Source organism: Megalopta genalis, chromosome 1 (genome assembly GCF_051020955.1).
Source record: "Megalopta genalis isolate 19385.01 chromosome 1, iyMegGena1_principal, whole genome shotgun sequence".
NCBI classification, from domain to species: Eukaryota; Metazoa; Arthropoda; class Insecta; order Hymenoptera; family Halictidae; genus Megalopta; species Megalopta genalis.
Genome location: NC_135013.1, coordinates 8227762 through 8240888, shown reverse-complemented (window position 1 = coordinate 8240888; position 13127 = coordinate 8227762). Strand labels below are relative to the sequence as shown.

Genomic DNA, 13127 nt, shown 5'->3' with positions numbered 1-13127 from the left:
GAGATTGAAACGAGATTTGAAATACGAAAATACTTTAAATACTTTAAATTCCAGCGCAACATTTTACCTTTCCAATTCGAGTTTAAAGAATGTCAAGCAATAAAAATCATCGTGCTTTTATTCGGTTTCAATGTACTGTTCGAAGCGTTGTGCAATATTCGAGTTGTCTTAAATAATTAAAGTAATTCTGTGGAATACAATGAAAATAATAAATAATATATATTAAAGTACTATAGGAATTTATAAAAAAAAGAGAAAATGTACTAATCTGAAATATTATAGTTCGAATTACGCGCGACAATTCTCTAGTAACTGTTACACTTGTGGCGGACCGCCATCATTGTGCTCGACAATTTCGAGACGGTGTTGCCGCTTTTACAAAAAGGCGGAGAGACGTCGAGGCGTAGATGAGAATGTTGGAACGCGTGGCAATTTCGAATCTCTTTTTGAGAAACGTAGACAATTTTGCGAAGAGAAATTTATTCAGAACCGAACATTCTTATGCTTTTTCGTATTTGTACAACCATGTGCAACACGCAAGCGCAGAAATTATGTACATATTATATATTACATATTCGAGAAAATACAACATCGGAACATAAAGAAAATTTTCCAGTGGTTTAGATGACTGTATCTAAAGACAAATTAATGCTGAATCACGTTCGGTCGCGTCTCTACAGTAAACTCGTTGCAGAAAAATAACAAAAAACGTTAACAAATACGTCACTCCTTCGTCACGAAATGTTCTGTATTCGAGCATTACGACAGTTCGCCCATCGAAGCAAAATAACGAATGTAAACCAGCTCAACGACGGATTCGAGTCAGTCGAGGCAAAAATTCCGTTGCGCACACGTCGTACGCAGCGGAGGGGATTCGAATGTTCGCGGGCCGGACGCGCGCACGGCGGCTGCGGCGTAGTACTTCGAGTAGTCGGTAGAACTTCCGGTCGTGGTTTTGCATCTCTTTTTCGGAACATCGTCTGCCGTTGTAATCATTACACCGTGGTGACAGTACGGCGAAGCCAAGTGGTGTCAGAAGTGTCGAGTGTCGATCGGTATTCCGAGAAATTCTCGTGCAACGCTTCTACTTGTGTGACGAGGCGCCGATTTTCACGGACGGTCGGGGAACGCGTAGCCATCGAACGCTTTACTTTCGTGTATTGAACAGCTATGCGCTCGGCGAGAGAGGGAGACAGGGAAAGAGAGAGCGAGCGAGAGAGAGGAAGAGTGTGCCGCGATTGAAACCCGACCGTAGCGAGAGATCCCGTCCGCTAATCCTTCGCGACGTTTTCGAATCACGTATGCATACGCGGAATATCGGTGATGGCTCGACGAAATGTTTCGCCCGCGAACGGCCCGACGTGGTCGCAACGATTTTTCCTCGGCTCGGGTTGACGGGTCCGGTTCGTGCTCGCTCCGGGTAAGCCCGGGCGGCTGGAAGAATAAAGAGCGGACGGCCGCGTGTTTCGAACGTGTGCTCTCTTGCCTCCTGTTTTTTTCTTTTTTTTTTGTTTCGCCATCTCCGGTTCGAATCGTCGCCAGCGTGTTAATTAAACAAACAAACTGTGTACCGGCGGTATAAATCGGGCACGCGGCTAGAAAATCTGGAAAGGACGTGTGAGTCGATGGGAAAAAGGAGACGGCGGAGGAGAAAGAGGCAGGAATTTCGGGATCAACACGACAGGATGGAGAATAACGACGAAGCGCGGACCGTCGTCGGTGAACGCGCGTCCACGTCCAAGGAGGAACCGTCTGCCGACGAGTCGGCCGGCCACGATTACGGCTGCAAGCACTACAAGCGAAAGTCCAAGTTCGTGGTGAGTCTCTTCCCGCTGCTTCGGCGCCTTTCTAACGTTAACGGTCGGCATGTATGTAATCAGCCACGCTCCGCATTCGACATCTCGATCACGCGGCTCCCCGATGATCGCTCGGCCGCGGTTTCACCCGCCTCATTTCTCGGTCAGCTCCTCTTCGAAGCCGAGCGGAATTTCGAACAAAAGTCTTTCCAATATCGTACGAACTAACGGGCCGTTGTATAGTTGAAATCGAGCCGTGTCTCAAACGAAAGTTTCGGTTTTTTATAATCTGTATACCGAACGGATATCCATCTTGTATCTCGAAGTATTTTCCGGAAGTTGATTCGCGATTTCAAATCGAACGGTGTAATTTACCGTTGACGATGACAGTCCTATTCCTACGTTGATACGGTTTCTTTGATCTTTCCCGCAAGGATTTCTTTTGCACACGGTTTTCGAAACGTAGGTCGGGAAGACCCCAACTTCGATCTTGTTAAGCTCTCTCGCGGCTTTACATGACATCACTGATTCGTATAGATATGTGTATGTTGTATGTATGTGTGTATGTGCATATGCTCCGTCCAAAATTTTCAATGAATTTTTCCATCGATTACGACAGATAGAACGTAACGAGAGTTAATCGATGCTCTTTATGTAAAACGATTAATTTGCCTTCTAAATTGCTGCGTAAGTGACGCACGCCTCCAATTGAGGGTTAATTATATCATTAATTCGCGTTACGCCGCTTCTGGATTGATGAGGACAAGAATTTTCGTGGATTCCTTGAGGAAACAGCCTGTTCGAGGTTATATTATCGAACGATAGAGCCGGGTGACTCTCTACGATTATTTATTTAGCGTAACGATGAAAGTATAAATACATATATACATATATATATATATTATAATATATATAATAAATAAATATGTAATATATAAATATAATAAATATATAATATAATATATTTTCTGTATAAATTTATCATAAACGCAATGTACGAAAATAATAAATACATATATACATATATACTATTTTCGTACATCGCGTTTATGATAAATTTATACAGAAAATATATTATATTATATATTTATTATATTTATATATTACACATATAATAATTACAAATTTATATATACACAGCTTCGCATTTTCTGATTATAATATATTTTCCGTATAAATTTATCATAAACGCAATGTACGAGAATAGTAAATACATATATACATATATACTATTTTCGTACATCGCGTTTATGATAAATTTATACGGAAAATATATTATAATCAGAAAATGCGAAGCTCCGTTAAAATTCAATTAACATATAAATACCGTACAGAGAACAATTAAATTAATTCGATTGTTATAGTTGATATAATACGAAGTCCGACACTTCCGCGGCTATCCTTGAACTTGCTGGGTAATCGATACAATAAATGACGTAGCGGTTTCGCAATTAACAGCTGATTCCGAAATCGCCCGTGGGCGTGCTTCCTTTTTTTTTTGTATCGTACGTAAACATAGAAACGTGTCGCATGTTTATGATCGTACAGCGAGAAGTTGATTCGTTCCGTCCTAACGCGAAACGCGTGTTATTTCGTTTCCAGACGAAATAATAATAATAAAAGACTACTTGCAAAAAATTCTACGCTATTACAAAGTCAAAAATCGGCGAATTTACAGTTTACCGACATTGCCCTAAATGCGCTTATTTTCCTACGGTATTGTTTCGCGAGGCTACGGCCGTCGGTCATCTTCTGTTCCCGCATACATATATACATATATGTCGCAGTGACCGACGGTTACTAAACCGCAGCGGTTTTTTTCCCTAATATCTTGAAAAAGTAAAAAGTTGTTTAGAACATCGTCCTTTATAACATACTAAACGCTCGTCGCGATCGGTGCAACGGTTCTGCACAATTATATATATATATATATATATATATATACGAAGAATTTAAAAAAAAAAACTAGTAAAAGCATATTGCTTTTTCAAGCCCCCCCCCCCCCCGATTTATATTTCTTTTTATCGATAAAATGATCCGTTTAAAAATGAAACCGAAGAAAAATTAGCGCACTTAGCTTTTAAAAAATATTATAATAATATTATAATATTATTATAATATTATTTATCGATAAAATGATCCGTTTAAAAATGAAACCGAAGAAAAATTAGCGCGCTTAGCTTTTATCGATAAATAATATTATAATATTATAATAATTTAATAATAATATTAATATTATTAAATATTAAATGCTTCAGATACTTTAAGAAATTGACAACGAAAATTTTGGATCCGCATGAACATCCGCAGTCCGGTTACCGCATCGCGAGCACGGCTACGTTTCAAACGAGATACCGGGTAATTATTGATTAGAGGCGTGCGATTCGAAAACATTGTTCCCGAAGAAAAATAGGTGGTGCACTGTATAAACCGTGAACGGACTGCGGTGTGTCGGTTGTCAATTTGTGCTGGGTATCGGTCGTGCGCGACAGCTTGTATCGTGAGATGACTGATGTCAGCGGGATTTGACGCGCATTTTTCTTGCGCATCTAGGAAAGGGAATCTTCTCTCCGTCGCACGCACGCACACACGTTTCGTCTAGGGCGAAAATGTATCGGGAGGAACACACAGAGTACCAGGTCGCGCTTGTATGCGTGCCGCATGTGTACATGGCAAACAAATCGATGATGTTTCGTCGTGTTGTGTAACGAGACGCCCTCTTTCGAAGTGTTGCTTACCAATTGCCGCGATAAGTCAAATGTCGTATGCTGCTCGCGTAGCCGATCAGTGGTTCGGCTTCATCCGGGTGGAAAAAGCACGTATACCATGAGAAAGTAGTACATTATATGTAAATGATTTTTAAGGGGGAGACGGAATATCGGGAAACATTGAGGGAAGATCGTCGATCGAGAAAGAACAGTGGAATAATAAAAACTCCTCCGTTCCGATAATTACGTTTCCGTTCGTCGAAGTTCTTCTCTGCGTCACGGCGCATGCGCCGCCCGCCTGATTTCGACTTCTCACCTGCTTACGCCGGTGTACATTGTTTACCCGGGAGTGGAGAGAGAGAGAGAGAGAGAGATAAGACTATGGAAATCTTTGTTCCACAAATATTGCCCGGAGAGAAACATCGTGCCGTGAATAAACGAGATAAGCTTGCGATTTGAAGGAGCCACCGATTACGTAGGTGGATCGTACAAGGGAAGCACATGTTACGAGCACGTTTTTTCGTCAAATATTGAAAAACCGCTCGGGACGTATCGCCGCGGCGCGCGATTTGTTAGCTCGTACAATTGACGTGGAAACGGAAAGCTATCCGAAATAGATTCCGAGCGCGGACGTGTTAACAACTATTGTCTACCGACGTTGAACAAGAGAGATCTCGCCGTATCGATGTATTTTTGGACGCGGTCCCGCTAATGGGCCTCTCAGCGTGCATTTAACAGAAAACGGGTCCAAGAGAAAACTTCCGTGCGAGCGCGCGCGCGCGCGCGCACATTACGACGCCACGACATTTAACCGATGGTCAACTATAAAAGAGAAACTTTCTCGCGCGATGTGCTCTCGGACGAATTGAAACTGTTTGAACAGGGGATCGTTTCTGATTCAAATAGTAAACTAACACGAAACGAAACCACGTGCGAGTGACGTCCAGTTAGTGACCGCAACTGACAGAGTAGTATGTTTGCGTTCGGTGCACGTGGACGGTCAGTTTACCGCTCCCGCCGAACGGATTTGCCGATCGCTTATAACCGCCTGCTACGACACGACGCGGTTAAGGATCAAGGACGGATTCATACGGGGTCTAATAGGATTATTATCAGAAGCCTTCGTTTTCCGAACCAGGATCGTTAAGGCTCGTTTTTAGATCGATTGAAAAGCATTTATACATATTACTGCGCGAAAATTCCGTGACACGTTTCGGTGAATATGCCACCCTCTGATTTTCGGTGACCTTGAAATATGTTACCAAGGTCGCGATCTTGACGAACTTTTTCCTATACGGATAACAGACGCTTTCTTTTTTCATTTTCGAGATATTCGCAAAAAACTGTTGATACTACTAGACTGACCTAAACTTTTTCCTGGGTGTTTCTATTTTTTTCTTTTTTACTTTCCAGTTTAGTCCAAAGTACAAAAATCGAAATTCTGGATTTAGGAACGTAATTAAAATGTAAGTTCTGAATTCATTTGTTAAAAAGTTATGCGTGTCCAAAGTTGAATTTTCAGCGTTTTTTTTTGGCAAGTTAACGCGCCATATTGATGCGCACTCATTCGTACTCACGATTCGTTAACTTTAGACGCGCATAATTTTTTAATAAATTAATTTAAAACTTATTTTAATTACATTCGAAAAAATAGAAACCCCCAAGGAAAAGTTTAAACTCTACATTTGTACAGTAAATTCTCCTAATTGTCCCCTCAGCTTGGAAACAACAGTGAATAATTTGGATATAATAATTTTCCATTTTTGTTTACAAGCTGCGAGACAATTTGAGAGAATATACTGTATCTCCGCGACATCGTATATGCGTCAGCATGTAATCCAAGATTACAAAGATTGATAAGTATAGATTAAACCAAAGTTTAGTTTCAGATTATAGCAATAATAGAATAGCTTTTTGTTTCGGGTTTCGAACGTGAAAAACGATTCAAAAAAAAAATATGAATAAAAAATATAAATAAAAGATAAATAGTAATATAATATAAATATAATATAAATAAATAAATAATAAATATAAATATATTTATATAAATATATAAATAATAAATATATTTATATAAATATATAAATAATAAATATAATATAAATAAAAAATATTAATATTTACTAAATTGGTGTAATTTATTTTTTTTGCAGACACCCTGTTGCAATAAGGTATATACATGTCGATTCTGTCACGACGAACGGGAGACACACACCGTAAACAGAAAGGAAGTCACGGAGTTGATATGCGTCCTATGCGATACCCGTCAGCCGGTACAAGCCACTTGCCAGAACTGTCACTGCCGGTTCGGCAAATACACGTGTCTCGTATGCAATCTCTTCGACGACGAAGACAGGAACCAATACCACTGCGATGGCTGCGGGATATGCCGGGTCGGCGGTCGCGCCCGATTTTTCCACTGTGCCAAGTGCAACATGTGTTTGCCGGTTCAATTGCAAAATGGACACACGGTAAATAGTGTGCGCTATTATGGAAGTGTTTGCTAATTAAATGGAAAAAAAGGTCTGACCGGGTAGCTGCAAATTGTTACTCTACACAAATATGCAGTCTCTATTGGAGCGCGACTGGTATTACTGGTTGCACATTTTAGTGGCAATTTACTTCTCTACCGTGGGGAATCTTGATTAAAATAACAGTCGAATGAAACGTAGCATGCGTATTCAATGAGCGAACACTTCTAAGAAGTTGGCGCGTTTAAAAATAGTAATAGTAATGCTGATTTGGTATTTTCAGTGCGTGGAAAATGTTTCGCATGCAAATTGTCCTGTCTGTTTGGAGGACATTCACACAAGTCGCATACCTTGTCACATTCCAGAATGTGGTCATTTATTGCACCGCCCTTGTTTCGAGGAGTTATTACATTCAGGACATTACGCATGCCCCATTTGCCAAGTGTCTCTTCTAGATATGACTGACCTATGGAGATTTTTAGACATGGAAGTGTCATTAACACCGATGCCAGAAGAATATAAAGATTACAAAGTTGATATTCTCTGTAAAGACTGCCACGAGGTATAGCATATTAACTTTCAAGAGCTGCGGTTCTTAAATGCGGAACAGTAAGAAGTTCATTCGTGCGTATTTTTTAATGTTTCAGGAGTCGACAGTAAAATTTCACGTTGTAGGTTTGAAATGTTTAAATTGCGGAAGCTACAATACCTGCAGAGTGAAAGGATCCCCCTCTCCGGGTAAATCGAACAACTTTTTTTTTTACTACTATATTACTACTATTATATTATTATATTTATTTTATATTTATATTATATTTACTATTATATTACATACTATGCTTGACATTCCGCTAATATATAGTTCTAAATGTGCTTCTGAAACTTTCAGCAGATCCTGAAACGTTGGACGAGGCAGCTGGTGGCAGTACGAACACTGGCGACGAGGAGAAATCACAACGTCAGAACTCCGAGTATTAAATGGGACTATGATACAAAATCATTCCCGAGTAGGTGTCGCTTCCGGACAATTTCAAAAAGACAGTAGGAGAATGCGTTTACCTCTTTACTTGTTTTTAGCGAATTTACACGTCTTTGTTGATTGTTTTCAGAATTTTTACAGAAGTTAGATTGTTAGGAGGCTGAGATGCAGTAGCCAATTCAAATCGGTTGCTCATTACAGGTCGTGTGTTGAATACGATTAAATATTCGCGATACGACGTCAGGCGTAGCGCGAATATATTAATCCTGATGGAGACGAATATGAATTTTGCTTGCTCGAATCCTATAAATCAAAGTGAACATTTATACGATACGTTCGCGGTATTTCTTCATTATCGGTGACTCGGCACATGGTCTCTCCCCGTGCTCCAAAATTCTTCTCGCGCTGTTCATAATTTTCATTTTTGTTCCGAACAAGAGATTCTTACACTTCGTGATGCGTGACCATTTTCTTTCGATGCAATCTTTTCGCAAATGCTAATCAACCATCCAACGTGTACCGGTAGTACTAGTCAGAACAAAAGAAAAAAAAGAAAGAAACGAGCTCGAAACGAATCCCCTTTTAGCTATTGTTGTAATCAGCTAAGAGTTCCTCTATGATTATTCACTACGCATATAGTTCCCCGATTTTATATTACGCAGCTACACGTAGAAGTAGAATGACAATGAGATTATTAATTGATAAGAATGCCTTTTATTCGTTAATGGGATTACATCATAACGCGCAATTTTCGAAAAGATCGCCATCTAGTCAAGGATCACTCGTGGTCTTCTCGATGTGTCAGCATACTTTCTCTCCGTAACAAAATGCGCGGGAGAATCAACGACAGTTGGGTGACGTAACAAACCTGATACCTGACGTGTGACGATTCTTTGAAAATTTATCAGTAATTCGCAATCTATGTGATTTCTTTAATGACGTGTGTATAATCAGGGTTCGCATAAACACATTGTCCCCCCGCATAAGCAAAAATCATTTCACGATGTAAACACGCGGATAAGATTAAATTAAATCGGTCTACAGAATTTCTGGACCTGTATAAATGTCTGCAGTCTAGTGATAAAGAGTCAAAATTTGCATTCACAGTTTTGAACGAGTATCACGAGCCTACAACAGCGTGACAATGTGTTTCTGTCCTAACGTATTTGTATTTTTATTCGTCATGTACTCGCTTTGTGCTCGAACACTCCTCCTCATTTTCTCAATCTCGCTTTTTTTGGGCAAAATACCTTTTCTTTTTCTAATTAAGTAGAGATTCTACTTACTCCAAGCAGCTGTGACCGTATCTCTTGTAACAAAACGGTTAGTTTCTCGATAAGAAGACAATTAATCGCACACTTTTAACGCGTTCTGTCGCGTTGCAAACGAAATTTTGAATTCTTTATTAGGATGCTAACTTTATAAAACTTGCGCAAACTTACCTATCGAGATTGATGAAATCTGTACCGGAATATCTCTTGACGATTCACTGTAAACAATTGAATTCTCAAGACGTTCAGTTCACGAGTCGAGCTTTAAGAAACCCACTTTCAAATCTTTTATAACACAGATACGAGTTATTTTTTTAATACGCGCATTTGCAAGAGATACTCTGAAATCAAAATCTATAGGGGTTCGTGCCAAGTTCCCTTGTTAGTTACATAAGGCAATTTAGCTTGTTTTGTACAATAAACATTAGCGGAGATAGCTCAATTTTGGATTGTTAACTTTTGAATAAAATGAAAAAATTAGGCGTGCGTTACACGGATCTACAGCGTAGAATTTGATTAGTCTTTAAAGCGAGTCTCGAGTATCGTACACATTCCTCTGACTAAACAAATGGTTACATAGCGAAGAAATCGAGGATATAGTATTCTACTGTTTCGATGTTTAAGATAGAACGATCGAGAAATGAGGTCGGACCGTGAAGAATGTAGTATATTAATTGGTAACGAAGGTCAGACCATTGAAAGGCTGCAGTGTAATCAGTGGCACTGTACTAAATATTTTATCAAGCACTATTGTGGAGAATCCTGATTTCTACGTGGCATTAGCGCGTGCATACGAACACGCGTACAAGAAACAGAACCTTTAGGGCTTACGTCACGACGCTCATTGGATCGCTCATGTTGTATATCGATAATAATTCGTGTCCAGTTTGTACCGTTTGATGATTCTGTGTGTACGATTGAACCCTGTAATACGACTCCCGAGAGATGAGTTGAACAGCGGTGTTGCTTACCAAGCTCAAAAACGGTTCGAGTTGGTCAGAAGACCGCTTTGCTCGTTGGGATTTTCCACTTGTTCGTCGAGAAATGTCAAGTTGGTGATCACAGCACTTATATACCTCTTATTCATTCCATGGCATTCCAAGTTTCGTGAACGAGCAGCACGCTGACGTACGCCGAAAATCGAATCGTCGTTACTTACTTATACGACAGACTTGGACATATTATTTAAATCAATTGATCACACGGGGTGATTGCTCAAATAACGAATCATGTTAATCGAACCGAAACAATGTTTACGTAATTCCACGCAAATTTATTCGATACGACGAGCAATCATTGTTACGTCTCTGAATTACTATTTTTTATTTGACTTTTGAACCTTGTGCACCATCCAGGTTTAACGCTAAACCTACCAAGCAGTAATAATACTAACTGGCATGTACTGCTTCACATAAGTGACAAATTTTATTATAAAACTTGCTCTAATAATATAACTTACCTCAACCGTTTTCAACTCGAAACTGTCTCGAAACTTTGCAGAATTGCAAAATAAGAAAGCGGTCACCTTTTGACCGCGGTAGATTTAGTGTTAATAGGACTGAACCTGCGAGATTAGATTGGACTACGAACGTTATCCCAGCTTCTCTAGGTCTACCGATCTTCTACTTCTTTGATCTACCGATCAAATGTATTTCACGAAGCTGACACGGTTTTCCTCGAACGTGCACAAGGGTTGAAAGATTTTTTAAATATATTTTTTAGTCAAACGGAACATTCGTCACTTTCTGCGAATAATTTGTAATATCACGAGAGAGATTTGTAACACTAGAGAAATTATATTGTTGAGATCATTTGTATCGATATTAAAAGAAACGTTAATTTTAAGCTATCGGTAAGGGAAACGCAAGGATCTGTTCGAAAGATATTTGTTCTCGTATTTCCTGTTCTCGTATAATAACTCACGTCCAAGTCTGCTATACGTAACGTCTTAGCACTTTGTTAGCATATTATTACCGGATCGCACGGATCGAGTCGCCGTGGTGTCCAATCTTGCAGGAAGACGGTGAGACGATGCGCGGCACGCAGATTCAAGGAGCAAGAGCTGCGATGTCTCTTTTTTGGTGTGATTCTCATCACGTCTTTATTATTCAGTTGTAAATTAAATACCAGATACAAAGGCTCTTTGTACATAACGGCCGCAATAATGCTTTTGTTTTATATTATAATATAATACATACTATTGTATCAAACAAACCAGCTACTATTTCATTCGTTCATCCTTGTGCTTTTGTGCACGGGTGACAAGAGAGATCGTGCTACAAATGTGCGTGCAACGAGGACACGTCCCGGTATCGCTTGGCAAAGCAAGGGGTAGATCATTTTAAAAAGGTATCGGTAAAACAGTATCGACACCCTATTGTTTCTTATTCATTCTTTTATCTTCGTTGACCGTCTACTTTTGCTCTACCAAGTCGTAAATCGTTGATCCCTAATCTTACACGCTCTCAACCATAATATTTCCTCTCCGATAAATCGTCGATAATACAATCATGAGTAAAGTTCTCATGATTCGCGAAAAAAAACTCGATTTTCTTAACATAGATTGACATCGTTTTAACAACAAAATATATTTGCTCGCTCTTCGTTAACGAAGCGCGACCAATTATATTCAACGACGTAAACAAAGCGTTTCCTCGTTAAAAACGCATCTTTTCTTCGTTTCATGATGCACGCGCATCTTACAGCAAAATCTCTGTCACCCATATAGAAAAAAAAAGGTAGAAGCGTCTTCTGCTTTGCTTTCGGTTTTCGGTGGTTCGTCCGCGTTCCAACGTGGACACACTGTGAATGTGAACGAAAGCACGCGACATTTCCTCTTCTTTTTGGATGCAATATCGGTTGCACCGTGATTCTTTCGAAATCTGACTGCACCATACACGCTGTGCGTCGGCGCGCGTGCGATCCGATCGACATCAAATATGCTATACTTTTCTGTACAATCAATTACAACGTTCTCTCCCATTCTCTTGCCCCTAAGAAGTAGTCTTATATTAGAGTATATCCGAGTAAAAAACATAGATTCAACGACTTTACAATCAATCGATATCGATCGGACCGTAGCGCCGATCCGTCATCACACCCGCACAATGCGAATACACCTCGATGCATAGCGTGTCGCGGTACAGTCTGTGTTAAAATTTCCTAATAGATTTCTATACCGATCTTTGCTTCTTCCTTAAAACCCGTCCGATCGATTCATAACCCGATGGAAAGAAAACACAGAAGGCCATATTCCTTAAACGGAAGCGCCGCACAGTTTTAAACTACGACTAGCTCAGCGTCGCATTTTTGTTCTTTTGTACCACGAAGGGCGACCGCAGGGGACGATCCCTACGGCCGTGGAAACGCTCTCAGAAATTCAGAAATCGTGGACGCAGCGGCAGGTAACCGTGGCTGCTGAGGAATCGACGGGCAGCTCGGGTCATATCGAGTTGGTCGCGCGTTCGCCCGCAGGCCACTGTCGTCCATTGCGCCTCCAACTGTAACTGCAACAATATTACCAAAACATTAGCATCGAAGACCATGAAAGGATCGAAGAAGCTATTTCAATTATAGCTGCAACAGAATCAACAAAACAATGTTAACGGGAAAGATTACGCGTCCTTGTAAAAGCGTTTGATTTTATTCATTTCATGCTGCTAAGTATAAAAATGGGCAAAAAATGTTTTAACCGTAATGGTATCTACTTAACATTGTGCGAGGTCGGTGCATCGACATCGTGAATTGTGACAAAAATTTCCAAGCAGCAAATGCATCCTCATCGAAATGGGTAAATTTACTATCAACGATATTCTTCGCAATTCTTAAATAAATATATCCCTCGTGTTCTTTGACACGATTTATTATAAAATTAGCATAGCGAATCGTCCGTTGAATTCTAT

At 40.0% G+C, this 13127-nt stretch overlaps 2 protein-coding genes across 4 annotated transcripts in view; one reads left to right on the top strand and one right to left on the bottom strand.

The window, feature by feature from the left end:
- The first annotated feature begins 844 nt into the window (after nucleotides 1–844).
- Nucleotides 845–11439, top strand: Rchy1 (Ring finger and CHY zinc finger domain containing 1). 2 transcript variants are annotated; one of them, XM_033484444.2, is made up of 5 exons: nucleotides 845–1817; nucleotides 6658–6975; nucleotides 7259–7537; nucleotides 7623–7713; nucleotides 7868–11439. In XM_033484444.2, the coding sequence occupies exons 1-5, from the start codon at nucleotides 1626–1628 to the stop codon at nucleotides 7951–7953; spliced, it is 966 nt and encodes a 321-aa protein (XP_033340335.1). In that variant the 5' UTR covers nucleotides 845–1625; the 3' UTR covers nucleotides 7954–11439. The 2 variants fall into 2 exon arrangements, with proteins under 2 accessions (XP_033340335.1, XP_033340333.1); XM_033484442.2 differs by having other exon boundaries at nucleotides 847–1817; nucleotides 7865–11439.
- Nucleotides 11296–13127, bottom strand: part of Myb (proto-oncogene like protein Myb) — a 116655-nt gene continuing 114823 nt past the window's right edge. For both annotated transcript variants that reach the window (XM_033484437.2, XM_033484436.2), the window contains exon 10: nucleotides 11296–12731. In XM_033484437.2, coding sequence (XP_033340328.1) covers nucleotides 12597–12731 — 135 coding nt within the window. In that variant the 3' untranslated portion in view covers nucleotides 11296–12596. The remainder of the gene's footprint in view (nucleotides 12732–13127) is intronic.

Coding starts and splice junctions, on each gene's coding strand:
- Rchy1 (XM_033484442.2), top strand. CDS start 1,626: ATGGGAAAAAGGAGACGGCGGAGGAGAAAGAGGCAGGAATTTCGGGAT. Junction 6,976..7,258: donor AATTGCAAAATGGACACACG/GTAAATAGTGTG, acceptor TGGTATTTTCAG/TGCGTGGAAAATGTTTCGCA. Junction 7,714..7,864: donor GAAAGGATCCCCCTCTCCGG/GTAAATCGAACA, acceptor TGAAACTTTCAG/CAGATCCTGAAACGTTGGAC.